The sequence below is a fragment of the Zosterops lateralis genome (assembly GCF_965231275.1).
Source record: "Zosterops lateralis genome assembly, chromosome: 9".
NCBI classification, from domain to species: domain Eukaryota; kingdom Metazoa; phylum Chordata; class Aves; order Passeriformes; family Zosteropidae; genus Zosterops; species Zosterops lateralis.
In genome coordinates this window covers 24,786,553-24,814,212 of record NC_139769.1, presented here as the reverse complement: position 1 = coordinate 24,814,212, position 27,660 = coordinate 24,786,553, and the positions used below count along the sequence as shown (strand labels likewise).

The following is a 27,660-nucleotide window of genomic DNA, read 5'->3' as shown; positions in this document are numbered from 1 at the left end:
CACAACATGCAGAGCATCCTCCAGGCACAGGTGCTCCCTTACAGCATCCCTCAGTTCATTCCAAGCCATCAGAGAGGGGATCTCTGGGGGATTGTTTGCATTTCTGTAATTCACTACTTACAGATGAAATGGATGGATGTAATAGATGTGCCTGATTGCATTGATTTCCTGCAGCACATTACCTGAAGAGAGAATTCTGTAGCCATCTCCCCTGGGAAGCAACTTGATGCCATTTTTGGTCCAATGCACTGAGGGGATGGGAACACCAGAGGCAGTGCAGGAAATCACGACTGGAGACAGCTTTGTTACCAGGAGCTCTGTAGCTTCATCTGCTATGGATGGGGGCACTGAAAATGAAGAGCAGGGCAAAGGTTACTTGCCCACGGTCATTTGTTAGAAATTCTCAGAAATAACAGAGATTTACGGATATCAGTATCAAAGAGGAATGAAATAAACTCTCATTTCAACATTGGAACAGCCCAAGGAAGTTCTGGGTGCCACACAAATGTAACAGCAATATCCCCTCTACCTTGAACAGTGAGATCAATTGCCCTTTGATCTTCTCCTGCAGCATTTGACACAGAGCACTCATAGACAGCAGTGTCATCCACAGTGGGAGAAATGATTACTAAGGAACCTGAAGACAGAAGTCTGAACAAAAGAAAGAAACCAAAGAAAAAATAAAGTAAAAGCCATTGAAATACTTCTTTCCTTCTCAGGTAATCAGCCCACTGAATTTGCTGGCTAGACAAGGTAGTTTTTAAGCATAGCTAGATTTTTCAAGTGCCAAAATCATCCCTGAAACCTTGAAACCCACAGCGAAAAAGAAAACTCCTCTTACCTGTATGTGTTCTGGTTCTGGTCAACAGTAAGCAAATGCCCATTCTTTTTCCAGGTAATTTCTGGTCTGGGAATTCCAGTGGCTTCACAAGGCAAAGTGGTTTGCACATTGACGGTAACTGTGATATTCGTTTGCCCAGGAGCAATAGTTGGAGGAACTAAGGACAAACAAAGCCTAATTATTTAGAATAATTATAGAAATAGATATAGATATACACATTTCCCTGGGTTTTTTAAACCAGAGCAGCTAGGAAGGGGATAAACATAAGCTGCCTCTGGCAGAAGAAAGGTGCTGTTGGTGGATGCAGCCCCGAGCTTTACCGAGGACGTGCAGGTCGATGCGCTGGCGCTCGCTACCCGCGGCGTTGGTGGCCATGCACATGTATCTGCCCGTGTCAGCCACCTGTGCCCAGGGGATGTGCAGGGACCCGTCCTCCAACACCCAATACCTGCAACAGAGCAAATGCTGCTGCCCACCATCCATGCCCACCATGGCAGTGCAGAGCAACAGGTGACTCAGGGGACACAACTTAAATGAAGCCTCAGTGAAGCGTGTGTTAATTGGGACAGAGTTTTCTCACTTATTTCACTCTTTCCCAGCAAAGAAATGATGAAGTCTGGCTGACATGGTGATTTCATATAAATGATACTAGATTTACAGAAACAACCAACCCCTTTTTTATGGTTTCTCATTTAACCTTAAAAAATCCTGTAATTAATGTCGGTACTTTTTCTTTGCAATATAACAGAATTCCTTAGCATTTTCTCAATTCTAGAAAATGCCAAACTACTTCCTCATAAAACAGTCAGGAGACAGAAACCATTCACTATAATAAAAGCTGGTACTAGAACATGTATAAAAAGTTCCGTGTATTAGAAAATACAGAATAGCTTTTGGTCTGCATGAAATTGCTTGGCTACACCCCAAAACTCTGTGTGTATGTATAAAAATCTAAAGATCTTTCCCATTTACTGTTCAAAATCTCTAATGTCCGAATAATTATTATTATACTTCATTGCCAAAGGAGATTTTTTTGTCCTTCTTAACAACAAAAAGCTGAAACCTTTGGTGCTGCTACTTTTCTCTGGAACAATTTCATGTCTAATTAAATTTCTATAATAAATACATTCTTAAGCAGCAACAAAGAATATTTATGCTAAATTCTGGGCAATACCTGGAATTGTTTCCAGTAAGAACAGCCCCATCCTTCCTCCAGGTGATCCTGGGGGGTGGGACTCCTTCTGCAGCACACTCCAGCAGGGCAGAGGTGTTGATGTGGACCATGGTGGTCTGGGAGCTGCTCTGGATCCTGGGAGCCACTGCAAGGGAGAATTGCTGATGATACAAAGGAAGTAACTCTTTATTGCAACGATTGAAATGAATACATGAAAAGAAGTGCAGCAGCAGGTTTGAGTTCACTGCAAAGACAGGAACAAGTTTCTTACCATTCTAGGTGATGGTAATTGCCAAGGTGCAGCAGGAAAGGAGAAAGAAAGTTTGGCTGAAATGCACTGCAAAGGTCAGTTCTGCAAGTTACTGCAAAAGGTATCACTGAGATAAAACAGCAGGAGATCAGCACATGGAATTCAGCAAGCTAAGGCTGTGGGGATATCCTTGCTTCCTGATTACACATTAAGGAGAAAAAAGGACTTTAGCTGGACCAGGTAAGGCACAGTGTAAAGCAGGGCCCATGTGACTGGGATGGAAACAGAATAGAAAAAGGGGGAAAAGTTTCTTCCAGTCACCTGAGTGTGAGCGCAGAATAGCTTCTCATCAGACTAGAGGTGAGGAAAAAAAAAAGTTTAAAATGGAGCTCAGGGCTATGGTAACACAGGACAACAATTAAGCATACGGCCCCTCAAGCCCTGTCCTCTCCAGGCACAGAGAAGCTGCCACAGCTCTCTAGTAATCTGTTGAGCCAGCTGTGAAACCTTGTCCCTAAGATGCCAGTCAAAGAATCGCTCTGGTTTGTCCAAGAGCATTTGTCAGCCCTGGATATGGGTGCTCACTCAGGAAGTACCCTGACTCCATGTCAGGATGATGGGTGCACTCAGCCTCTGCTCGCAGGAAGCACAGATGGATGGAGAGTGAGCCACGGCAAGTGCCCAGCAGGTCCCTTGGTCTGGGGGCCAGCTGTGGGCTCAGCAGTGGGACATGAGGCCATGCACATGACCCCACAGTTTGGATATGCCCTGAGTGGCCAACACATGGTTGGAAAACGACCACAAATGCTCAGACCCTGCTGCCTGAACCACTGCAGAAACGCCGTGCAAAGCCCAAGCTGACCAAGGCTGCTCCATGAGGTTACCGTGCACTGCCAGCAGGAACTCCCTGGTGGTTTCCCCTGCCACATTCCTGGCCACACACGTGTATGTGGCACTGTCCCCCAGCTCGGCGTTGTTGATCTGCAGGTACCTCCCGCTGGACAGGATCCGCAGCCGGGGGCCTCCCTGCGGGCACACAGACACAGCACGGGGTTAGAGCTCCACTGCTGCCCCCTCCTGAGCACACAACAGCCTTCCACTGCACAGCAATAAATGCCAGAAGGGCACTGATAAACCAGGGACTGAACTCACTGCTGCCTTTATATCCCCGAAGAGAAGAGGATAAAGAGCTTTTAAAATTTAGCATTGCCTACTGGTTCTTCACTGAAACCCCTACTGAGGCTTGTGCCTCAAGGAGACAGCTGTTACAGAGCCAAAGGGCTTTTATGGAGTTTTTATAGAAAGGGGCATCTAATACCACATGACTAATTTCATTTATCTTATTATCTATGCACACTATGGGCAGAAGGAATCGAAGTTTCTGTACACTGTTCTTCCAGCATCACAGTCTGGCTCAGTTGGGAAGCAGCACAGGCTTAGTCAGCTCAGTTTACCAGCCAGGAGTTCACTAGCCAGCAGTTCTGGGTACAGGCTGCCCCTCTTCCCAGCCCTGCAGTGACTCCACAGCCTCTGCCAGGAGCCAGTTCAGTGAGAGCTTTACCACATCCAGCCTGGGTTGTGTCTGCTTCAATCACTGACAGCAACATCAGCTATGAGTGCTCAGAGACCTGACTGGATAAAAACCAGCAGGAAAAGAGCACAAACAGCTTTTCCAGTATGTGCCACCCACCCTCTGGATGGAACTGAAAGCTGACATTCCCATCTACTCTTCTAGTTTGAGGGCACCCAGAGAGATGAAACTCCTCTGGTTCTGCAATAGCAGCCTGATACCCTGCTCTCAACAAGGCATCAGCTCCAATGCTGCAGTGCAGGGCTGGAGCTCTCAGGTGACACAACTCATCACTAGGGTGGGTTATTGACAGATTTTGGGCAATCACTGGCATTTTCTGTTCAGAACACAACCTATGTGATGGTTTCTAAATACAGAAACCTGGCGATAATGGAAGACAGGGGATGGAGCTGTAACTTAATCCTTTGGCTCTATTCAAAATAAGCCAGAAAACTCATGCTGGGAAAAAAATACAAACTCAGCAAGTCTTTCTGTTTGAAAAAAGCCACATCAGGCCAGGAGGCTCCTATTCTTTTCTTAACCCTCAATGTGCACTTCCAAAATCCCTCAAGAGTGCCAGAACTTCAAAGCTGCTGCAGATCTTTCCATAGTTCTGCTGCCAGAGCAGGTGGTGCTGCACAGTTCCATCAATCAGCACAGAGATAGACTAGGGCAGGCCATCAAAACCTGCCCAGTGGAAGACAACAAAAGCAGGAGGAATGACAATCCCCACAACAAGGCTGCTTCACGAAACTAGTGATATTTAAATTGAAATAACACTGCAGGCTGAGATCCTGCCTTTCTCCAGCCCTCTCTTGTCACTGTGACACCTCCACTTTTCCAGGCAAGGAGGATGATTTGCTAAGGAGCTCCTCACCTCTCTTCCCATGCCCAAGGACACCCATTTCCAGCTGCTCAGGATTAGTCAGCTGATACATTTCTTTGGGGTTGGGAAAGCACCTGGGCATTGGGGAGGACACTGATTTCTCCTGATATCTAGAATATGAGCTCATGAGTGGGGAGACCCTGGCACAGGGTGCCCAGAGAGGCTGTGGCTGCCCCTGGATCCCTGGAAGTGTCCAAGGCCAGGTTGGATGGGGCTTGGGGCAATCTGGGCTAGTGGAAGATGTCTCCGGCCATGGCAGAAAGTGGCACTGGATGGGCTTTGAGGTCCCAAGAAGCTTCAGCCCTCACATTCTGATGTGAGTTCATGAGGCAGGAGGAGAAACTAATAGTGCAAAGATAATTCCTAGGTTACCAGCTGAGCACCTCCGGCTGTCACAATGTTCCTCTACTTTTGTTTTCTGGTGAATATTTTTAACAGTAGCTGCTTTTCATGGTTTATGTTCCCTAAGCACTGCTTTTCAAACACAAGCTTTCCGATGAAGGCTAAGGCAAAAAGCAATCATATATATATTACTTCCAAGCCTTGTTCCACCTTGTTTACATTAAAAAAAACCCACCATCTAATTAGAGAATTAACTATCCAGAAGCAGAATGGTCCTGTCAAATTTGTTTCCAACTGGTTCCTGGGCTATATTAAGACCATGGTCCCTAGCAGCACTTTGTAAGACACATTCACCCACCATATCCTCCTTCCAGTAATATTAAATTCTTTTAAATCTAACACAGAGAAAGAGTCTGAGGAATGACATCTCAGAGGAAAGCAAACAAGTAGAAATTTGGGTGAAGATTTAGTGATGGATCACAGTTAAAGGTTCAATCCATAATCTGTATTTGTTTCCTCTTTATTAATGAACAAAGGCTGGGAGAAAAATTTTAATTAAATTCAATTAATAACTGAACTTTAATATTCAGTTGAAGAGGACCTGTTTTTGAACCTGTTTGGTTCAAAGGATGGGAAGGAAAAAATTCTTTCTGTATAAACAATCCTCATCTTGCTAATTGTCTCTCAACCAGCAAAGACTCTCTGCCTTGCCACGACACTATGGAATTCAGAGTGGGAAAGATGCACTTGGTACAAAACCTGGTGATTAGCAAGCTATTTTCTTTTAAAGAACTTCAATTCCTTTCTAAATGCTACTAGAGTAGGAAGATGCGTAATATAGCCAAAGGAAACATAGAGTGCAGTCTTGTCTCAGCTACCTTTCCTGGGAAGCCATTCAGGAGTTTACCAAAGGCTTCTAGCATTGCTCAGAGGATCCAGGAGGAGCAAGGGATCCCCCTAAAGGAAAAAAGAACAAGTAACAGCGGGATGGCCACCTGACATGCCCGCTGGCTCTGGGGGCTCCGCTGGGGCTGACTGCAGTGGCACTGGGGCTACCCAGCTGCTCTGAGTTCTGGGCATGAAACTGGGGGCTGAGGGGACAGTGAGCAGAGCAAGAGACCTGGAGCACTGCTGTGACAACTGCAGCGAGCAAAAGGCCAGCACAAAGGCTGGGAACTCAGTACCTGCAGCTGCTCTCCATCCTTCAGCCAGGAGATGGTGGGAGGAGGCACAGCATCAGACCTGCACTCCAGAATAGCCTGGCTGTTCTGCAGCACCGTCAGCTCCTGGGGCCTTCCAGTACCAGCAATGTTGGGGGGCACTGGGACAAAAAACAGAGAACAAAATCAACACCACATGTATCAACCAGCAAGAAAACTACTTATAGAAAATTTCTGTTTTATCTCAAGTTTAAAATAAATGCAAAGCTGTGGTATCATTATTTAGTTCTTCCTCTCAATACCTGTGTTAAATATATATTTCACATCTCTATAGAGTGAGCACAACAAACTTGATCCGACCAAATGCTGACATCTGTGAGCTTCCTGGATATTCAAAATAAGACTTGGAATTGTAACAGAAATCAGGTGGAACTTCCCTTCTAATTGTGTATCACATTCAGAATAACCACCCTTAACCAGAAACATTAATTATGATCCTGTGGTGTAATATCACAGAATATTTAATCTTTCGGAATATGTGTTTGTTAAATGAGATGCTGGCATATACCTTAGCAGTTTACACTTTCAGAAAACTTTTTTCCCTGAATTAAACTTACCATGCACTCGTACCAAATATTCCTTGTCAGCATCTCCTGCTGGGCTAGATGCTAAACATGTGTATCTTCCTGTGTCCTCCACCTAGAAACACAGCAAAACTTCAGCAGAAACTCCAGATTATGGGAAAAATTCAGCAAAATACAAACACGGTAACAACATACAAGAGGCAGGACTTGAACACAGGCACAGGAGACACTTGGAATGCTTGGAAAGAAAGTAATGAAGTTGTTGAATACTTCTTTACATCACTTTGATGGGGTTACTCAGAGATGGCTCTGGAGTTGCAGGACTTCATAAAATCTCTGTGGATAATGTGGGTCCGGCACTAAAGATGGAACTGGCTACAGCAATCTATCTAAGGAAGGCTCAGGTTTGGGTACTGAGGAAATCCTTTAGTGCACACGGTCATTAACATCTTTATGCTTTCTCCTTCCTATAAACTCCTCATTGTACAGCCCACAAGTGTTTGTCTTACAAACAAAAGAAAACAGCAATCAATCCCAAACCCTATTCCACTTCTGTCTGGGGAACTTCACCTGGGCATCCATAGCTGGATCCAGCCTTAGTTTACTGATGCAGGTTTTTAAAAGTGGTTTGACCTGGAGCCTTCTCTAATCACAAATGCAGATGGGTGAATTTTAGGGGTTTTTAGGACACCTCTGAAGATGGTCCTAAGGCAGCAACCATTTTAGGGATTGCAGAAGTGAACCTATTCTGAAACAAACACTCTACCTGAGCACTGGTTATTCGGAGGGCTTCTCCCAGCGTGTGAATATTGTCAGTCTGCAACAGTGGGCGCCCATCCTTCATCCATGAGATTTTGGGCACTGGGATGCCAGAGGAGATGCACAGAAGCTCAAGTGGGTTGTTAACAATGACAGAGAGCTCTTCTGGTTCATCTGAACCCTTGATATGAGGTGGCTCTGCGGAAGGAAAACCATTCCAGTTCTTTATGGACTCAAAACACCTGTAAAAACTGACTGAAAACATGATCTTGTGGGCAGAGTCTGCAGAATTAGTCTACATTAAATTATTTCTGACTGTATCATGAACTCACTAAGGGACTCAGGTAATTTCTATCTGACTCTACCTATTAATTGGCATATTTTATGATTTAGAATTATTAGTTAGAAAATGTTTTTAAAAACACAGACAAAACATTATATAATTTCAGCAAATATATATTATTTTAACTGTTGTGTTTTCAGCTGTGCATCTTCTTGTCAAGCTGAATTGCTGCTGAGCCAAGTTACTAATTTATAGCATATATTTATATTAATTATAGGACATTTCAGTACTTGGGGAATACATAGTGTATTGCACATTCACACATCTTTAGGTATCTTTCATTTCCTTATTTCTCTCATTTATCATTGATTGAAATGACCAGGTTGGACGGGGCTTGGAGCAACCTGGGCTAGTGAAATGTGTCCCTGCCCATGGTAGGGGGTGGCACTTTAAGGAGGACGACTTTAAGGTCCTTCCCAACCCAAACCACTCTGGCATTCTGTGAGCCCCTGAAAACACTCCTTATCCCTGCAGGTGTTTTAAGTGTCATGTTCCTGCTCACGCTGAGAGGGGAACACTCACCCAGCACCTTCAGCATGAAGTGTTTGCTGCTCTGCCCGGCGGCATTGGAGGCCAGGCAGGTGTACGTGCCCGTGTGGGCAGGCTCTGCCCGCAGCACCTGCAGCACCATCCCGTGCCTGCTGGAGCTCAGCCCGGCCCCGAGGGGCAGCGACAGGGCCACGCCGTCCTTGAGCCACGACACGCTGGGGACAGGGGAGCCATCGCTCAGGCAGCTCAGGGCGGCCGCCCCGCCCCGCAGCACCAGCACCTCCTCTGTGCCCCCCGCATTGTCCAGGCTGGGCGGCACTGCGGGGACAGAGCTCCGTCACACAGGGACAGGGACACGGGGACAGAGCTCTGTCACACAGGGACAGGGATACGGGGACAGACAGAACAGGGACACGGGGACAGAGAGGACAGGGACAGAGCTCAGCGACACACAGGACAGGGACACGGGGACAGAGCTTCGTCACACAGGGACAGGGACACGGGGACAGAGCTCAGTCACACAGGGGACAGGGACATGGGGACAGATGGGACAGGGACATGGGGACAGAGCTCCGTCACACAGGGGACAGGGACAGAGCTCCGTCACACACGGGACAGGGACACGGCAGGGACAGAGCAAATAAGATTCTTTACCTAAAAAATTTCAGAGACACTCACCCAAAACTTGCAGGTTGTAATGTTTGTTGTGCACTCCAGCCCTGTTAGATGCCACACAAGTGTACACTCCAGTATCAGATACCTGCACTCGGGCAAGTCTAAGGAAAAAGCAATTAAAGCAAGCTGTAAATGGAATACATGGAACACATTACCTTTATTACGGCATGGTTTGGATCAAATTTTACTCTTGCTCTCAAAAATACAGCAGAATTATGCTGATACCATGAAACAGAACAGAAAGTCAGATAGTTAAAAGAAAAAAAATACAACCTGAGGATCTGCCCAGCTGAGAGGAGCTTGATCTGGGAGGAGACAGACAGAGGAAGGCCATTCTTCAGCCAGTGGAGCTGTGGTGGTGGGGTCCCAGCAGCAGCACATTCAATATTTAGAGAGGTGTCCAAAAGGGCAGTGAGCTCCTCTGCTTCATCTTTACTGTTGGCTATTGTTGGAGGAACTGCATTTTGTAGATGATGGAAAGGAATGTATTAAAATAGGCTCTTGAAACCATCCCACCTTAAGGGAAATCCGAATGCCCCACTGGCAATTCAGTAAAAGTATCCCGTAGAGCAAATCCTCAGACAATAATACTGAGCACTAAAAATCATCCATTTATATATTTCAAATCAGAAGCACTGTACAATGACAGTAGAATTCTCTTTGATTTGCCAGCCTGCAGCATGCAAGACAGCTCAGGGCCTGAAGTTCCTGGGGAGAGAAGGACAGTGCAGGAAGGGATGAGCTGAATCCAGGGCCCGAAGGGACCACTCAAACTCACAGCCTTCAATAAATCTTAAATACAGTCAACTGACAGAGGAGGAAAGTTAGTTTATTTATGTCTGGATGCATCTGCTGACTTCATTCTTAAATAGAGAAAGTTCGGAATGTCTAGGTAAGTTTTCTGGATGATGACACAAACTGCTGCTTTGGGACTCTTTGGGATTACAGGTTAGTTTGAAAACCATGGCCTTGGGGGCTCACTACCTAAAGCCCAGCCAGGTGCAGCTGCTGGCTCAGTTAGGATCCCATCACCCACTGTGACAGTGACACCAATAAGAGCTTTGGGTTGGTTATTGCTTGAACTTCAACCGATACAAACTGAGCACACACTCCCTGCTGTTGTGCAGAGCCATTCTGTCCCAAAAAGATGTGCTGTGGTCATTCAGGACTGTTTTTTATGATACTAAAGGTAATCTCTAATTTTTCTGCTCATGCCTGTGCTCCCACTGACTCTGAGTCTGTCAGTGGGACAGACACCTGCCCAGCAGTGAAACCCTGCCTGGGCAGAACTCTCCTCTCCATTGTACCTAATGATCACATTTTTTACAACTTAAAATATCTGGTCTCTATGTTGCTAAAGGATTACACTCACTAGCCACTGGATGTCAAACTGTGCAATTTCCTCCAACACTCCCTCATTTTTAAACTCTTGGAACCTTTAACTATCAGTTCCCTTCATACCACTCCACTCTTAGCTGATGTGCTTTGATTGGAATTAGGGAAGATAATACAACAAAACAGCAGTGTCACAGGAAATCAGTCCCAATATATTCCTCCCCACAAGAAATAAAAAATCACCACGAGCAGAATCACTCTATTATGAAATTCACCAAAGGAATCAATTCCTATTTATCCCAAAACACATTTACCAGCAATTTCAACCTTTCTGTCATTGACAGAACATCCTGTGTAATATCTACAGCACAGGAAACTGGAAAACATGAGCATGCAGGATTCCACTGCAGACAGGCACTCCCCTCTGCGCTCTCCCTTGGGAGCACTCCCAAGGATGGGATTATGGAGCAGGCTTGGGTTTCACATCTGGTAGAACTTACCATATACATTCAGGTTGAAAATCCTGTCCTCTTCTCCTGCAGAGTTAGTAGCCACACAAGTGTATTTTCCTGTGTCTGAGGTGAGAGCTCTGGAGATGTTTAATGTGCTGCCATCTGGAGTCACTCTACAAGGACCATCACAAAGCACAGTGAGTTTGTTTAGTGTTCCTCTGACCTGGCTAATAAACACTCTGGTCTGCACATTTCAGTAACTACCTCTGTCCTCCTGGGAGCTTGATGAGAGAATTGTTGTGTTTTGCAAAATATTTCTCTAAGAGATAGGCAAAGAAGTTTTTCCTAGAGATATCCTGTTTAACTTTGTTTTAAGATTCAACTCCAGCCAGGCTTTTGAAGGACCCATAATGAAAAGCATCAAGTAAAATGTTTCCATGCCTCAGATCTTTCCCCTCCAAAGGAACTAAATGACCTTAATAAACTTTCATAAAGCTGATGAACTTTTATGGAATTTATTAACTGAGAAAGACATAAATATCACATACTTATCTCTGTTAGGAAAATGAAACTTTATAAAATCAAAGGACTAACAAATTATACTTGATTCATAGACACTAAGGAGGGAGATGTTCGTAACCTGGCTAAGCTCCAGTTCAGGCTCTCCTCATATTCCCTCCTTAGGGCCCTTCAAATTATAGAAGAGAATGCAATGTCTGTTTATTTTTCTTGCCTTATCCTTTGTGAATCATCGCTGGCAACTGTTTTTCCATCCTTCAGCCACTGCACATCCGGGGTGGGCACTCCAGTGGCATTGCAGAGCAGCTGGACACTCTCTTCCAGGAGGACACTGACCTCACTCGGCATCTCAGAGCCAGCAATACTGGGAGGAACTGGAAATGCACCATGGAGGGAAGAGATTCAGCAGCAAGAAACATAACTTGAATTAGTAACAGCCACACTGCAGTAGCTCATGAGCACCAGCTCATGAGTGCAGCACCTGGGGCAGATTCTCAGCAGCTGTGGCTGCCCCTGGACCCCTGGCAGTGTCCTAAGCCAGGCTGGACAGGGCTTGGGGCAATCTGGGCTAGTGGAAGGTGTCTCTGCCCATGGCAGGGGGTGGCACTGGATGGGCTTTAGGGTCCCTTCCAGCCCAAACCAGTCTGGGATTCTGTGACCAACACCGTCATAACCCTGTGAACAGCCACACTAATTCCATCCTAATCAAAGCCATTTTCAGCCTGCATTCCCAAGGAATAAGAATGACACTCTTGCCATCCAAGAAGCCAAGACTGTCAGTTCCACTAATAATTTCTGAGTATTTCAAGAAATTTCAGACACATTTGATCAAATAACCAGCTTGACATTCCATTCCCAAACTTGGGGAAAAACTGGCAGGCAGGGGGACACCAGTGGAATTAGTGGGGATGAGTCATTAGGAACAGTTGCAGACTAAGGGTGATTCACAGCGAGGCAGGAGACAATTCCATAACAAATAAGGGTTTGCCATTTGAGGTGGTAGTGGAAGAAGCATTCCTAAGGAAATTCTGGCAGTAGGTCATTGCTAACTTCTCCCATGGCACAACAGGTACCACTGCTCCTAAATCCATCTCTGTGTGCTGCCCCAGTGCTCAGCAGGAGGAAGGATGTGACCAGCAGCAGACACATACAACCTGCACGACTGTTCGAGTTCCACAGACAAGACTTAAGGATATTCTTTTCCATGCAAATTTTGGACCAGAAGTATTGAATTCTCCAACCACTCTCCCCTCTGGTTACAAAAGTAACAGCCCAAATTCTCCACTTTTCTATGTGGTTATGTGATCTCAGTGTCCCCAGCACAGACAGTGTCACATTCACCCAAAGTTCAACCAGCTCTGCTGCCTGCATCCTCCCCCATTGCTCACCTTGGATGGAAAGCACATAGGTTTTCTGAGCTTTCCCCTCTGGATTGGAGGCAATACACGTGTAGGTGCCACTGTCCAGGAGCTGAGAGCGAGCAATCTGAAGCTTGCTTCCACCAGATAAAATATGAACTTCAAGAGAATCCAAGTATTCTGAAATACATAAACAAGTCATCATTCTCAACCAGGCTACAGGGGGCAAAAATCTCTTTTGGGAGAAATTGTTCCATCATAGTTTCAAAACAAAGATTCCAATCAGTTCTCGTAAGAGTCTGTCTAGGGACAAATGAAGAAGAAACACAAACCAGACGGCAAACAGCAAAGTGGTGCCTCAAAGAGGGGAAGAAGAGGAGTGAAAAGCATGAGACAATGTTACCTATTGGTTTTCCATTCTTAAGCCACACTAATGTGGGTGGAGGAATTCCAGTAGCATCACACACAAAGGTGACAGGATTACTGATGGATTCACTGACCAGCTCTTGCTCAGGGCCTTCTATACTTGGAGGCACTGTGAATTGAATGGAAGCAGTAAGAATGTTATGTAAACTGATTTTGAAGTGCCTAATCTGCTAAGTTTATGTTAGTATAATAACTATTGTAAATGATGCAGAGGGTGCTCACCATAAACGTTGAGATGGAAATTTTTATCATCTCGTCCTGCAATATTTATGGCCTTGCACACATACTGTCCTGTGTCAGAAACCTGAAATAAAAACAAGTTTTAAAAGAAATCATTATGAATTCTTGTTTTAATGCTACAGTTTAGAGACATTAACAACCCGTGCCTCTGCCAACTCAAAGTGCTTCTCCCAGGATGAAAAGCCTCCAGGAAACACATCTCCCATATACAGCAACACACCACTAAAGAGTGAACACTAACTGCTCGGCAGTGGCAGAGCAGTGGCAGATGCCGCCTCCCCCCAGCCTGGCCCACCTCTGCAGCCTTAATCCTCAGGGTCTGCCCGTCTGCCAGGACCTCCAGGGCGGGAGAGTCAGGAATGAGGCGGCTGTTCTTGTACCAGGTGATGACGGGGGCGGGGATGGCGTTGGACTCGCAGTCCAGGGTCACGGCGGTGCCCGCTCGCACGCTCAGCACCGTCACCGACGCTCCCCCCTGCGCCTTGATGCTCGGGGGCACTGGGGAAGGAGCCCACACTCAGTTCTGCATCTTGTTGGAACAACCCAATAAAGCAGATAAACCTCCCCACAACTTGCCAAGCAAGAGATATTATCTCAGAAAACAGTAGAACACAAACCAAGGACAGTTAGGAAGCTCTTCTTCTGACTTTCCCCAGCTTGGTTCCTGGCAGTACAAGTGTACTCTCCACCATCTGACAGCTTGGCTCGGGGAATCTGCAGCGTCCGACCACCTGGAGTGAGGAGAGAAGGCTGGAGATTTCCTCTGTGGTGAATGTGTCAATCCCAAAGGCTGGTTTAGAACTGCAGGTGCAACGGGCTGAGCACAGGCACTGTGCCCCACAAAGAGTGGCCACGGGCCCTATGATAACAAACCAGACACAAGCTGAGCCTGAAGGCTGCAGAAGAGCTGAGATTCCTCACCAGGCACAATAAAAGTGTTGGAATTTGAACTGATAGGCTTCCCATTCTTGAGCCAGCTGAGATCAGGAGGTGGAAAGCCCGTGACCTCACAAGTCAAAGAGATGAAATTATTCACCACCACAGTCAGATTCTCAGGGTTAGTCCCAACAACACTTGGAGGAACTGTGGAGAGAAAAACACATTAATAGCATCTATCACTGGATCAGCAAAGGATTTCCCACAAGATCCTGATTTACTACAATAAAGCTGAATTGCTGCATTTTTCCAAAGGGCCAGGTTGCAAAAATCTTTCACATCCTGTGAATGGATCATCCACTGCTTTTTGGATGCATCTGGAAACATGACTGAAATTAATCTCCTGGTCATTCCTGTTCCTGTAGTTCACAAGAGTGTAATTTATTTCATTTGCAGTCCTTCTGTACTGGAGGCTTGGGAGAGCTAATGAACCCACATGAAATCCTGATGATGCACTGCCAATTTTCTAACACTGCTCATGGACATTTGCTGTATGAGGCAGGACAGAGAAAATTCCCATTGTTAGGATATATAAGATGACTGTCACTTCTTCCTCATTCCTTGCTGCTCCTGTTCTCTCTGGAGCAGTCCATTTTCCACCTACAGAGACCTCCAACTTATTCCTCCTGACACAGTTGTTCTGTCAACCAGAGAAACCTGTTGCTTAGCAGTGAGCTAAGCACTGGAAAATCCTGGCATACAGCACTGCTCCAAGGGGTGCATTCCTTAAGCATACAAGTCCCAGAATTTTAAAATCAAGAATAGTTTGACATGTGAGCTTTCTACAAGAACAATTTAAAATGAAAGAACTGTAAATCTCTTCCTTTTAATAACCCCCAAGCTCTAGTTGCCATGTTTTTGCAGTGGGATATATAAAACACTTAAGAGGAAAGCAAAAGCATGTTCTTGGCTTTATTGGGTGGAAAAATCATTCCAAAGAACACATGGAATCCTCCTCTTCAAAGACAGAAACACTGAAGTATTTTGGCCCATCTCCACCTGAAATGCTCCAGCTGTTTGCTGTCACTTGAGTGACACAAACCAGTCATTAAGGCAAGTTTATGGCTCCTCTGGGCACTGCACAAACAACAGCAGTCCATATATATGGGGAATTCAGTCCACATTTTTCAGCCTGAAATAATAATAACTGAATAACTGAAGAATATTTCCCTGATAAAGAGGATAAAATGGAGCAAGTGAAAAATTCTGATCTGATGACATTTGATAGTTATTTATATTTATTTACTTTTACAGTTCCCTTTTCATAGATGTGATTATTGGCAGTGGGTAATTTAATGTACAGGGCAAATCTCAGGTGTCTTCAATGAAATTTGCTTAAATTGTGTCAGTGGTTGACTTCAATTTCTGCAGCAAAAAATACCCACAAATGTACCACAGGCTATCTGCATATGCAAATGTATCTGTATATGCACAAAGACACAGTCATGAGCTCAAATATAGCACTCAGCATGAAAATTACCAATTATTTCCCTACTATTTTAAATCTGGGTGCTTATTTCCTAGGTTTAAAAAGGTGTTATATTAGTTTTATTACTCACCTTGGAGACCAGAAGTGAATTTTTCAATTTATTAAAGAGCATCATCTTTAGTATTTTATTGAAATTTATGAGAGCAGTTCTATTAGAAACATATAAAAATGCTGGGAAATAGCCTTTTTTTTTTTGGCATTGACAAAACACAGATCCTGCTGCTTACTGATAATGCATTTTCCTTAGTGCTTTACCCTGTGTGGTCTTTTCCTGAACAGCTACACTCTAATTTTTCAAATTAAACTGCATTAAGAAAAATAGACTTAAGTTGGTAATACTGTCGAGTTAGAATTGAAACTTGATGCAAATATTTCTTTTAAGATAATAGTAATTTAGCCACAGTCACTAAAACCAAATATTTTTAAGACAGAAGTTTAAATTTAAACACAGATGTCAGGAAAAGTGAAATATTTTGATTTAAAAGCAGAGCTCACACATCAGGAAATCTGGACAGACTCCATTGTCTGTCTAGAAAATAACTTCTGAGAGAACAACTCCAGGGCAAATTCTTCTCATGACAACACTATTTTTGGCTAAATGCATTGCTGAGCAGTAAAAAATGCTATAAATCTGTGCAATGTAGTAGGTAAATTTGCTGCATGTGTGACAGAGGAAAAAATGCAATTATTCTGTGTGCAATAAACTGACTCCTCACATTCCTGGGATGCTGTCACTGTCTTTAGGTGGGAGAAAGGACAGCCCTTGTTTTCTATCAGATAAAGCAGAAAAAAATATAGCTGCTGACACATGGAATGGTGCAGAAGAATTGGTGGGAATGATGCTTCTTTTCTCTTCAGGATGGAAAGCTGAAAGTGGGCAGAACTAGAAGGGGAAGTTTGGGTCTACTCTGAAATGTTAATTAGAGATGTCTTGATTTTCTGAAGTTATCAGGAGAGGGAAGGGAAGGTAGTGGAGACTGTTTTATGAGAAGTGTCTTGATTGTATTTGTCAGACTTCTGATGCTTAAAGCCAACATTAATTCTATTTTAACCCTATTGTAACTCCACAAGAAAACCAAAAGTAGAGAACAGAAAGGAACCTCAAAGGGCATATTTCTAAAAATCAAGCTTTTACAAGCTGTGTATATTTGTTTAATGGATTCTATCATAAATTCTGTTGAAAAAAATGCATTTTCTGAATGTATCAAAACAGGCTATAATCCAACCTGCTTCTAATTCATGATTCCAGGGCTCAGCAACCTGAACTGGGTGAACACACCCACCACACCAGGCTCCCTCTGTAACAATTCCCACCTTTCTGGAACACGTATGAGAAGCTAAAGCCACATGGTATCAAGAGCCATATGTTGTCAAGGCACTTTAAATTGATATTTGAGTTCTGGTCTGTCAGAATCTCCATCCCACCCAGCAGGACTCACATGAATGAAGCTGAGGGGGTCTGAGCACTCTGCTAAAAATAACACATCCAAACTGAACCAGCATTTGACAGAGGACACAAATTATGGATGATGGTGCTTACCGTGAACATTGAGGTTAAAATACTTCTTGGCACTTCCAGCTATATTTTCTGCAATGCAGACATACCTGCCAGTATCTGTTATTCGGGAATTCAAAATCTAAGGAAAAAAAAAAAGACAAGATATGGCTTTGGAGCTAATATATAGACAACTCATTGCCAAAGAAGCAAGTGGAGAGGATTAAGCCCAGATCTCTGCTTTCATAGTTTTATTCAATTTCATTAATCAATGGGAAGTTCTTCAGAATACACTATTTTCACTATTTTCTCAAAAAAAGTCAGTAATATTTAAAAGCAAGTGATTTCAATTGATCCCACAAATGGTTGGATCTGAGTGAGAAGCAGCAGGTGAGGGACAGAAACAAAGGACAAAAACTCCTTATGTTTGCAGCACCTCATAGGAAAAAGAAAATACTTCCTACTCAGCAAAACCAGACAGCTTTTTGTTGCCAAACCCCAGTTTTTCCAGTATGAAACAGGTTACACTACCTGTAACCTCCTTCCATTGGACAGAAATGTGTGTTTGTCATCCTCTGCCAGGAGCTGGCCATCCTTCTGCCAGGTGATCCTTGGGGAAGGGCTCCCACTGGGAATGCAGTCCATGGCTGCCTCCTTGCTCACTAGCACAGTCACCTCCTCAGGCAGGTCCCCATCAGCCCCACTGATGGACGGGGGAGCTGCAGGGAGCAAAGGTGAGGAGAACACTCACTCAGCACCTCTGAGGTGGTTGTGAGATTAGACTGGGTTTGCAGGAGGAAGGAGTGAAACCTCCAGTGAATCCAGTGAATCCAGTGAAAGATAAAGCCATTCCATGAGCAGTGCAGGAGAAACAACTCAGTCTAACTCCAAAGACTGCAGTAGAACTACACTTATTCACAGCACACAGAGAGGAGAGGTGAAAACTCATCTTCCAATTATTCCACTGTGATCCTTGCCATCAAAATAAAGGATGATTATTCAAGGCAGGACCCCTTTATAACAACAAATTAGTATTTTCAGTGGTAAAACACTGCCATAGAGGCAAAGAAGTGTGTCCCAAAATGTTGAGTACATCAACAGACAAAAAAGGTGATCCAAATGGTTGTGCAGGCATTCATTAATCTAAATCATCAGTTCCCTTCAGGCTTCGGGAGTTCTGCAGGTATTGTGGAAAATGATGGCCAAAATAAAGAAAGGGAGAAAAGTCTTGGTCACAATTCTCAGTGGGAAGCTGAAGAGATAACAAGAAATGCCAAGATAAAACCTGTATTTTTATCTATGCTTTTCTTTCTGGTGAACAGTGAGAGCTGTAATACAACTGAGTTACTACAATAACAACCTACACACATGGAACTGTTCTGCTGTACAACTCCAGCACCCTAAACACATTAACACCACAGTTTACAAATAAACATTAAAACCACTAGGGACTCCTGGACTATAATGGTTAGTTATTTTGCACAGAAGCCCTTTTTGGCACTCAGAGGAAAGAAGGGAAGCTCACAGAGCACTCGGACATCGTAGTGGATGGAGTCCTGCCCCGCCTCGTTGACAGCCACACACGAATATCTGCCGGCATCCCCTGCCTGAGCCCGTGGAATCTGCAGCACCCGACCTCCTGCAAGGCAAAGTCCAAGGCAGCATCAAGCACTCTCCATCATCTCCAACCACACCCCACCAGAGACCTGAGCAAGCAAATTTATAAATGGTCAGCATTTGGTCTGAATTATAAAGTAGCTAAAGGTTTTTATTTCCTGGCTACTTTTTCTACAGGCGGATGGTTGGAGTGCAGCCACGCTCATACTGAAATGCTAGAAAAGAGCAATTAATTCCACATCAAGGAGGAACATGCTGCAGCACTATGCAGCCAGGCATTAATCTTCCATCAAAAATAGAAATATTTCTCAATAAGATGCAGAACTAATAGACAAGCACAGACTATTCCGTTCCAAACTGTAAAGATTCACTACTGTAGCTTAGAGATATTTTTCATTCTATTCTTCATAAAAGCATAGCCATACAAATACCTTCAGAAGGAGAGGAAATCTTAGGAATACACTTTGGGAGTATTCGTCATTGCTCTCTCAAGAGATGAACAAGATGGACAAGCAGGTGTTCCCCTTTTACCACTGCCCTTCTTTAAACACTCAATCCCAAACCATCTCTGCATAGCAACACTCATGACTGTAGGCAGCTTTTTCCCTTCCTCACGAGCTTAAGTAGGAGATCATGGCCATTATTCTGCTGTAAACATGCTTTCCATGCCTCATCCCTTGGTTAAGAGGCTTTTCTACTCCAATTATCTTTTTGGCAAAGCAAATTTAACAAGGAAATAAATCAGGAAGACATCAGAGAGAGGGTATCATTGCTGTATTTCATCTTGCAACACATCGAAGTGTCCAAGGCCAGGCTGGATAGGGCTTGAAGCAACCTGAGATAGTGGAAGGTGTCCCTGCCCATGGCAGAGAGTGGAATGAGATGGGCCTTAAGATTCTTTGAACCAAACTGTTCTGCAATTCCATGACTCAATGTGAGAGTTCAATGATGACATTCACACCATTTTAGGGACTACTTCTTAAATCAAAGAAAACAACTTAAGGCCAAGGACTGGAGAGAAACATTCCTAGGTAATTAAGAAAACAAACAAACAAACAAACAACAGCATTAAAGAAGTGTTCTGAAGGGGAGAAGTGTGTCATCACTACACAAATACCAGCACTAAGGCCATTTCTTAATCATAGACTCATAGAATAGTTTGAGCTGGAAGATACCTTAAAGATCATCCAGTCCCACTCCCTACCATGGGCAGGGGCACCTTCCACTGTCCCAGGCTGCTCCAAGCCCTGTCCAACCTGGCCTTGGACACTTCCAGGGATCCAGGGGCAGCCACAGCTTCTCTGGGCATCCTGTGCCAAGGCCTCCCCACCTTCACAGCCAAGAATTGCTTCCCAATATCCAATCTAAACCCACTCTCTTTTAATTTGAGTCCATACCCCTTTGTCCTGTCCCTCCATCCCTTGTCAACAGTCTCTCTCCATGTTTCCTGTCAGCCCCTTCAGGCACTGGAAGGCCACAGTGTGGTCAACCTGAAGCTTCTCTCATCCAGGCTGAATAATCCCAAATCTCCCAGCCTTTCCCCACAGGAGAGGGGCTCCATCCCTCTGATCACCTCGGTGCAGGGCCAGAGTGTGCCATCTGAATACCCACCTGGCAGGATGAGCACTCTGTCACTGGAGCTCAGGGGATGACCATCCTTAAACCACGTGAGCACAGGGGGAGGAACAGCATTGGTCTCACAATACAGTGAGAGAGGGTTGTTGACAATCACATCTTTACTTTCTCCACCTCTTTCTGCATCCACCAAGTTCCCAGCTTCCCATTCCCTGTAAGGCTTTTGGAAGCTAGGAGGAACTACAACAAAGAAGAGGAAAAATGCTAGAATTTTGCAGCAGAAATAGCTGGTGTTAAAGTCAAGACATAAGAAGGTATTATACTGTTAAACAGCAGCAATAAAAATTAAATGTATTGAATCAACCCCTCCCCACACTTTAAGTTACCCAGGAAAATTCTAGTTCTTCTAGAATGAAAAATTGAGCAATTTACTAAGTATTTTTTGAAGAGTAATAAATAACAATGTAAGATGACCTGGTAACAAACACAGAGGGTATTCATCAACAAAAATACTTAAACAATGAGGTATCTGGTTTCACTCAAGCTCTCATTTTGTCTAAATTTTCAGAAATTACTCATGATTGTTTCCTTGTATTTACACACAGTAGGCCAATAGGATGCTTATGTCTGGGGCCTCTAAATACTAATCCAAACAGAAAAATAAAGTATGTCTTAGTTCAAAACAAATTAAAATTTTTCATAGCATTTAGAGGAAGATCAGAGTTGCTATACCACTGCACTGATTTCAGAATACAACATATAAAAGAATAATCAAATAGAACTGATGCCTTGAGAAGGCTGACCTGGAACAGAGACTGGACAGAGCTAAAAGAATAAAGTAGGGATTTATTAAAAGGCCTTAAAGGATACACCTTGGGCAGTACAAGAGCCTGGCCAGGGCTACATTCAAGGTGAACCCAAAATGGTCACAAAATGACTGACTGGTCAGAAGGTTTCACACTTTTATAAGCTTTGGTGCATTTGCATATTGGGGTTAATTGTCCAGTTACAGCTTCAGGTCATGAAGTTTCATCCTCCTTGTTCTCTCCCCTCAGCCCTCTGTTTATGTTTTTTTGGGCCTGAAACTTGTAAGGGTTGTCCTTGGTCTCAAGCTGGTAAAGGATTTTTTTGTCTCCCTACTCTGTGAAGAGAGCTTACTAACACTTAGTATGAGGCTCAGAGCTACACACATAGGCAGCACAGAATCTGAAAAACATGAAAGCTAAAACTTAAGGCATCACTACATGTCAGCAATGAGCAAAATAACCCTAAAATCAAAGGCACAAAAAATACAAAAGCATTGGGTCTGACCACACAAGCGTAAAGGACCTAAAATCATCAATTCCAACATCCCAGAATACTAGAAAAGCAGGCTACCAGGAGAGTTTTATTACCCTTTTACCTTGTATATTTACATCAAATTCCAGCTCATCCTCCCCAGCAATGTTGGAGGCCAGGCAGGTGTAGCGGCCCATGTCTGACACCTGGGCCTCCCCGATGTGCAGGCTGTGGCCCTGGATCAGGACACGCTCATCTGCCTGCAGTGGCTGCAATGTCAAGTCAAATGAAAATCAAAACTCAGCAAAGAACACACTAGAAATAGCCAGATCTGTGGTAGCAATATGAGTAAACTCGATCAAGCTCCAAGTTCCTGGAGACAATTTTCTTTTCACAGTTGTCAGAAACTTTTCATTTTCATCTTTCTAATCATTGTGGCTGGTCTCCTCAAGGATGTGATTTTTTCATCACTCCTGGCCCCAGGATGCTGCTGCAAGGAGCTATACCATCCCCATCAGGCCAGGGCTCTTGTGACACTGGATCCAATCAGGCTGATCCAATCCCTGAACTCATTGGCCAAGCTTCCAATACACGGAAAACTCCTAGCTTTCTGTGAGGTGAACAGATGGATCTAACCCATCCTACAGATCTGCTGCCCACCAAGGACACGGTCTGAACACACAGTGGACAGAGCAGCAGCACAGACAGACACAGGATTAGATATTCCTGTGCCCAAATGTGGCTCACATGTGACAGCAGAGGCTGCAGTGACACTCGTGTTCTGTGTGTCCAGAATACGTTCATTAGATGTGCTCATCTACATCAGCAGTCTGGTCTAGTGGAAGGTGTCTCTGCCCATGGTGGGACTGGATGGGCTTTGAAGTCCCTTCCAACCCAAACCATGGGCCTGTGCTCCCATGATTAGGGAGTCAGCACTGAACTCCTGGCCTGCAGGGGACAATTCATTCAATCCATGGACAAGAGGGAGTCCTTTCCCAGGGCAGTCTAAGGAGCGGCAGGCGCCACTGCCTTTGGGGACCTCTTAACTCCCCAAATTGAGTTTTTCTTTGGCAATCCAGTCAGGACTCCCAGGAATCCCAGAACAGCAGGACACATTTGAAACAACCAGAGGGTGATCATATCCAGGTTATTCAGGTTATTCCCACATGATCATTACATCCAGGAAGAGCTGTTCCATGATGAGTGCCCTACCAAGAACAGCTCAAGCAAGAGATTATACTCTCCTTTCTTTCACAGTTCCTTTTCCATTAATCCCCTGTGCTGTATTTCAGTGTGTCTTCATGGCCCTGCCCTTCCCAAGCTCTCCAGATGGATTCATGGAGCACTGTGTGTGGCAGGACACCCCCTCGGAGCAGCCAGATGCTCTTGTGGCTTTGTGAGCTCTGCCAGCACCAAGGGGGAGGCTCTGCAACTTCTGCAAGGGCAGCACTTGAGGGAACCATCTATAACGGGGCCTTTGGGAGCTTTACACAACAGCCACAGGCCCTGTGGTCACACCAAGGGATGCTCCTGCCAATAAGGGCACTCCCTCTCACAGCACAGGCCAGTGCCAGGCCTGGAAACTGCAACCCTGGTGTCTCAGGCACTGCCAGGCACCCACCAAAAGCCAGGATGTCCATTTGCAAACACCCCAAACTGCTGGGCAGTGATTCTGCCAGCAGCAGGGAGTGAGGTGACTCCTGCTGCCCTGCATGGACGCTATTTCCAGGGACAGGGAACACACAGCTGTCCCTGTCCCACGTCCCCTCAGAGGAAGGAATGGAGTTTGTGACTGGCCTGTCCATCCTTGTACCAGCTGATGGCAGCAGCAGGAATGGCATGAGCTTCACACTCCAGAGTCAGGCTGTGGTTCACTTTGATCTTCACCTCCTTGGGGGACAGCCCTGTCCCTGAGATATCCCCTTTGGCAATGGTGGGTGGAACTGCACACAAAGGCAGAGAGGGGAGAGACTGTCATGGCTTACTGGCTGCTGCAGCATGTCAACATTCACTGGAAAAAGAGATCCTGGATGATAATCTCTGGGAAAGCAAGTGCATTCCCCCCAGCAAGTGCATGCCTCTTGCCCACAGCCAAATTATTACTTTTATATACATATGAATGTGTATTTTCAGCCATTTTTAGTACAGTTACCATGTATAAAAATATACAAAACTATGTTTAACACTTAAACAAGCAGGTTTTTAAACCTGCAAACCTAACTACAGCCCAACTCAACTATGGCACTTCATTATTATGTGCCTGGCATCAATTCTATAAAGTTCAGGGTATTGCAGTCATTAAAGACCATTTTAATGGAAACTAATATTCCCAGAAACATATGTTTGATCACAAGTCCACACTCAGGGTAGCTGGTCAAAACCCAACATTTCCACTGAAATCCCAGGGTTGCAAAATCCTGGTTTTTCTGAATCAGAAGGAAAATAGAATGTTTCAAAATTCTTCAGCTACCCCCCAGATTGGTCTCAAAATATTTTTGAAATCATGAAAAATACTTTCAGAGCATTTTCTGCCTTTTTTTTCCACTGGGAATTTTAAATTTTTCCCCTAATACTTTTGGTATCCTAATAACTGACAGTTGCAATGGCATTTGAGGGTGGAGGGTGTTATGCTCCCTCATAGCCATGGATTTTGTCATCTTCTCATTATTCCAAATCCACTGGGGCCTTATTAGGGACTTACTGTAATTAAATAACAGTATGGTTACTGTAAAGGAGCAAACCAACTCCAAATCAGACTGGGAAATTAAAAAAAAAAAAAAAAAAAAAAAAAGGTAAAAATCATGCTTGACTGAGCCCAGAATGAAGAGTTTGAGCATTAAAATTGAATATTTAAGTAGAGATGCTCAAAGGATAATGTGCTTGCGGAAAGACTTGAATAGTAAAACTTTTGTGCATATGGAATCTTATTATTTTTATTATTATATTATTATTTAATAATATCCTCCTGTTTTACCTTCCTCAATAAAGTGTCCTACTAGATGTTAGAGACCCTCTCCTGTTTTTTCTACAATGGTTTCTGTGCTCAGGAGATTCTCTGCTGACATCTCCCATTGTGCTGCACTCATCTGACTTGAAAATCAGCACCAAAAGAATAATTTCAGAGGAAATATTTCAGCATTTCTTAAATGTCCTCCCCTGGGTGATATAAAGACTTTTAGTGCAACTGTAGCATTGCAAATGATGCAACAATTAACTTTCCTGGTGTCTTTCCTCCAGCAATGCCAGGAGCTAATGCAGATGTTTGCTCAGCAAAGCCATTAATAGGAAAACTTGTATTCATCAGGACAGACAATGGGGAAAATGGAAGAAAGATAAAATAAAAAGAAATGTCAAGAACTGAAAGCATTGCCATACTGTAGACTTTGACTTCGTAGTGCCTGAGTGTCTCCCCAGCCTCGTTGGTGGCTATGCAGGTGTATCTTCCAGCACTGTCCTGCTGAGCATTCAGGATCTGCAGGGTCCTCCCACCTGCCAAAGACACCAACCTTTAATAGCACTCACACCATCCTCCTGCTTCCCAATTATTTAAATACTTCCTGCAGTGTATTCCCAGCGCTTTGGTCCAAAATCTGCCCCCTGAAGAGTAGAAAACCTGACTGCTTACTACCACATGGAACAAATGAGTGCATGATTCATGGCAGTGCTGTGGATCACAGCTCCTGTGACTTAGGAATTCTTGGGAAATTTGTTAAGAAATTCCGTCAAGAAATTTGTGCAGGGAATTTCTTTAATATATTTAGCCAGGACTCATTCTTTCTCTGAACACTTGCAATGAGGTACTCATACATCTACAGTACTCCAGTGTTACCCCTGAAGCTTGCTCCCATTTTCCACCTCCACAGGTACTAGGGAAAAGTTATTCTACCAACAAAAATGGCAAACTACTAATGACCTAGAAAAATCCCACTTCATTCTCTTTATTAATTTATATCTCTCTCCATCTGATTTCTACACTTAATTGCAAGTCATTCACATTCATCATTAACTCGTATGAATTTTCCCATCATTTTGCTTGATGGTGCAAAAGGATAAATACCTAATAAAACACAAATAATAAGTTAATTTTGAAGTACTTAAAAATATTGGAATGAGAAGGGCTAGAGAAGTACAGAGAATCCCAGAATGGTTTGGATTGGAAGAAACTTTAAGCCCATTCATGGGCAGGGGCACTTTCCACTATTCCAGGTTGCTCCAAGCCCCATCCAACCTGACCCTTGGGTACTTCCAGGGATGGGGCAGCCACAGCTTCTCTGGGCAACCTGTGTCAATTCACTGCACTTAATAGAAATATATCCTTTGATTTTTTAAAGAAGTCTGTAACAGAAAATCATGCAATAAAATAATTAGGTGTTATTTCTCAACAAGAATGGACTTTACCTGGCAGAATGCGGATGTTTCTGCTGGACTCTAAGGGATTCCCATCTTTCAGCCAGGTGATGGTGGCTGGGGGGTAGGAATAAGCTTCACAGACCAGTGAGGTGGGGCTGTTGAGGATAACCGTGACATCCTCTGCATTCCCTTGGCTGTCTGCTCCCACAATACTTGGAGCCACTGGGAACAACAAAATCAGTAACCACAGGGAGGAAAGTCCCTCTCTGAAAAGTCTGTCTTCTGGTCCCTGCTCAGTCTAGGAATCTGGCTGCAATCTCAGCTAGCTGGAAAGCAGTCCTACAAGGAGCATCAAACCCCAGACCCAGGCAACAGTCATCTGGTTTTATGTTTTGTCCTGAAGTCAGCAGTGATCCCAAACCTGTGGAATTCACTCCCACCCATGACTCTGTCAAGCACAGGTCCCCAGGAAGCCAGCCACCACTCCTTGAGCAGAGCTACTGCTTGATGATCCTGGAAGGAGGGATGAGCTTAGGAACAAGGCTGTGGAAAACAAACTTGCCATTGTTTGCACTTTGTTGTGCAATAACCCTCATGGAAAAAAAACAAAACAAAACAAAACAAAAGGAGAAGTGCAGATGGTTTCAGCTTTTCTGAGGAGATCACAATCTGAAATGCTCTTCAGATGCTCCTTCCTTGAATCACAATAAGCAAAGTGCTGTCCAGGACAGCACCTTGGGATTTAGGGATGATATCCTGTGAAGAGTCCCTTTGTTCCAGGTCTGTTGTCTAAAGCACAGCATTGACAACACATGTTGTAAAGCACATGACAGCACAGGTTTCTATTAAACCACTATCACTTATCAGTAAGATGTAAAATTCTAATCACAGACAGGCAACTTGTGCACCGCTGTCAATGAAGCCCTACAGAATTCCAATGGGACTGTCTTCCCAAGCTGCCTGTCCCTCTGGCAGAGGCAGCCCAGCTCTCACCAAGCACATTGAGGCTGTATGTTTTGCTCCTGTCCCCAGCAGGGTTGGATGCCACACACGTGTAGCGGCCGGTGTCCAGCAGCTGCGCCTCAGAGATGTGCAGGGATCGCCCGTGGGACACGATCCTGGGGTCCCCAGCCTGGGCCACAGCCTGCCCGTCCTTCAGCCACGTCACCTGAGGCACAGGGTTCCCTTCATGGAGTCAGGAAAATGGCAAACGTGAGTTGGTGCATAACCTACAGCATATAACAATATTTCTGAGAAACAGGAAAATACAGTTTCAGGTATGCTTTAAATGTACTTTCAAAGGAGGGAAGTTTTGGAATGTGTGTTCTGAAGTCTCTGAACCTCCTGAAGGTTCATCTCCTCTGAAATTCCACGGGCCTTTGGAGAAGAAATATCACAGCAACATCCCTCCTGGTTCATCTCATCCAACCTTTATACAGAGCGCTTAGTCCTGCTCTAAGCACTACAGTTAAATCTGAGATTTAAAAATCCCACTGAACTCAAATCCCATTTAAAAC

The 27,660-nt window shown here is 44.4% G+C and overlaps 1 protein-coding gene across 1 annotated transcript in view; it reads right to left on the bottom strand.

The window, feature by feature from the left end:
- The window catches only part of HMCN1 (hemicentin 1), a gene marked incomplete at its 5' end in the record, with an annotated part of 164,720 nt that overhangs the window by 25,961 nt on the left and 111,099 nt on the right, over nucleotides 1-27,660 (bottom strand). The window contains 29 exons of the mRNA XM_083867070.1: nucleotides 183-347; nucleotides 530-651; nucleotides 842-998; nucleotides 1,162-1,289; nucleotides 2,016-2,160; nucleotides 3,150-3,291; nucleotides 6,248-6,384; nucleotides 6,841-6,922; nucleotides 7,574-7,764; nucleotides 8,432-8,716; nucleotides 9,077-9,174; nucleotides 9,347-9,530; nucleotides 10,909-11,033; nucleotides 11,594-11,753; nucleotides 12,768-12,917; nucleotides 13,141-13,272; nucleotides 13,386-13,467; nucleotides 13,699-13,901; nucleotides 14,021-14,134; nucleotides 14,325-14,486; nucleotides 17,369-17,465; nucleotides 17,855-18,042; nucleotides 18,849-18,962; nucleotides 20,552-20,755; nucleotides 21,918-22,062; nucleotides 23,591-23,736; nucleotides 25,169-25,282; nucleotides 26,192-26,365; nucleotides 27,137-27,328. Of these exons, the coding sequence (XP_083723196.1) occupies nucleotides 183-347; nucleotides 530-651; nucleotides 842-998; nucleotides 1,162-1,289; nucleotides 2,016-2,160; nucleotides 3,150-3,291; nucleotides 6,248-6,384; nucleotides 6,841-6,922; nucleotides 7,574-7,764; nucleotides 8,432-8,716; nucleotides 9,077-9,174; nucleotides 9,347-9,530; nucleotides 10,909-11,033; nucleotides 11,594-11,753; nucleotides 12,768-12,917; nucleotides 13,141-13,272; nucleotides 13,386-13,467; nucleotides 13,699-13,901; nucleotides 14,021-14,134; nucleotides 14,325-14,486; nucleotides 17,369-17,465; nucleotides 17,855-18,042; nucleotides 18,849-18,962; nucleotides 20,552-20,755; nucleotides 21,918-22,062; nucleotides 23,591-23,736; nucleotides 25,169-25,282; nucleotides 26,192-26,365; nucleotides 27,137-27,328 (4,338 nt within the window). The remainder of the gene's footprint in view (nucleotides 1-182; nucleotides 348-529; nucleotides 652-841; nucleotides 999-1,161; nucleotides 1,290-2,015; nucleotides 2,161-3,149; nucleotides 3,292-6,247; nucleotides 6,385-6,840; nucleotides 6,923-7,573; nucleotides 7,765-8,431; nucleotides 8,717-9,076; nucleotides 9,175-9,346; nucleotides 9,531-10,908; nucleotides 11,034-11,593; nucleotides 11,754-12,767; nucleotides 12,918-13,140; nucleotides 13,273-13,385; nucleotides 13,468-13,698; nucleotides 13,902-14,020; nucleotides 14,135-14,324; nucleotides 14,487-17,368; nucleotides 17,466-17,854; nucleotides 18,043-18,848; nucleotides 18,963-20,551; nucleotides 20,756-21,917; nucleotides 22,063-23,590; nucleotides 23,737-25,168; nucleotides 25,283-26,191; nucleotides 26,366-27,136; nucleotides 27,329-27,660) is intronic.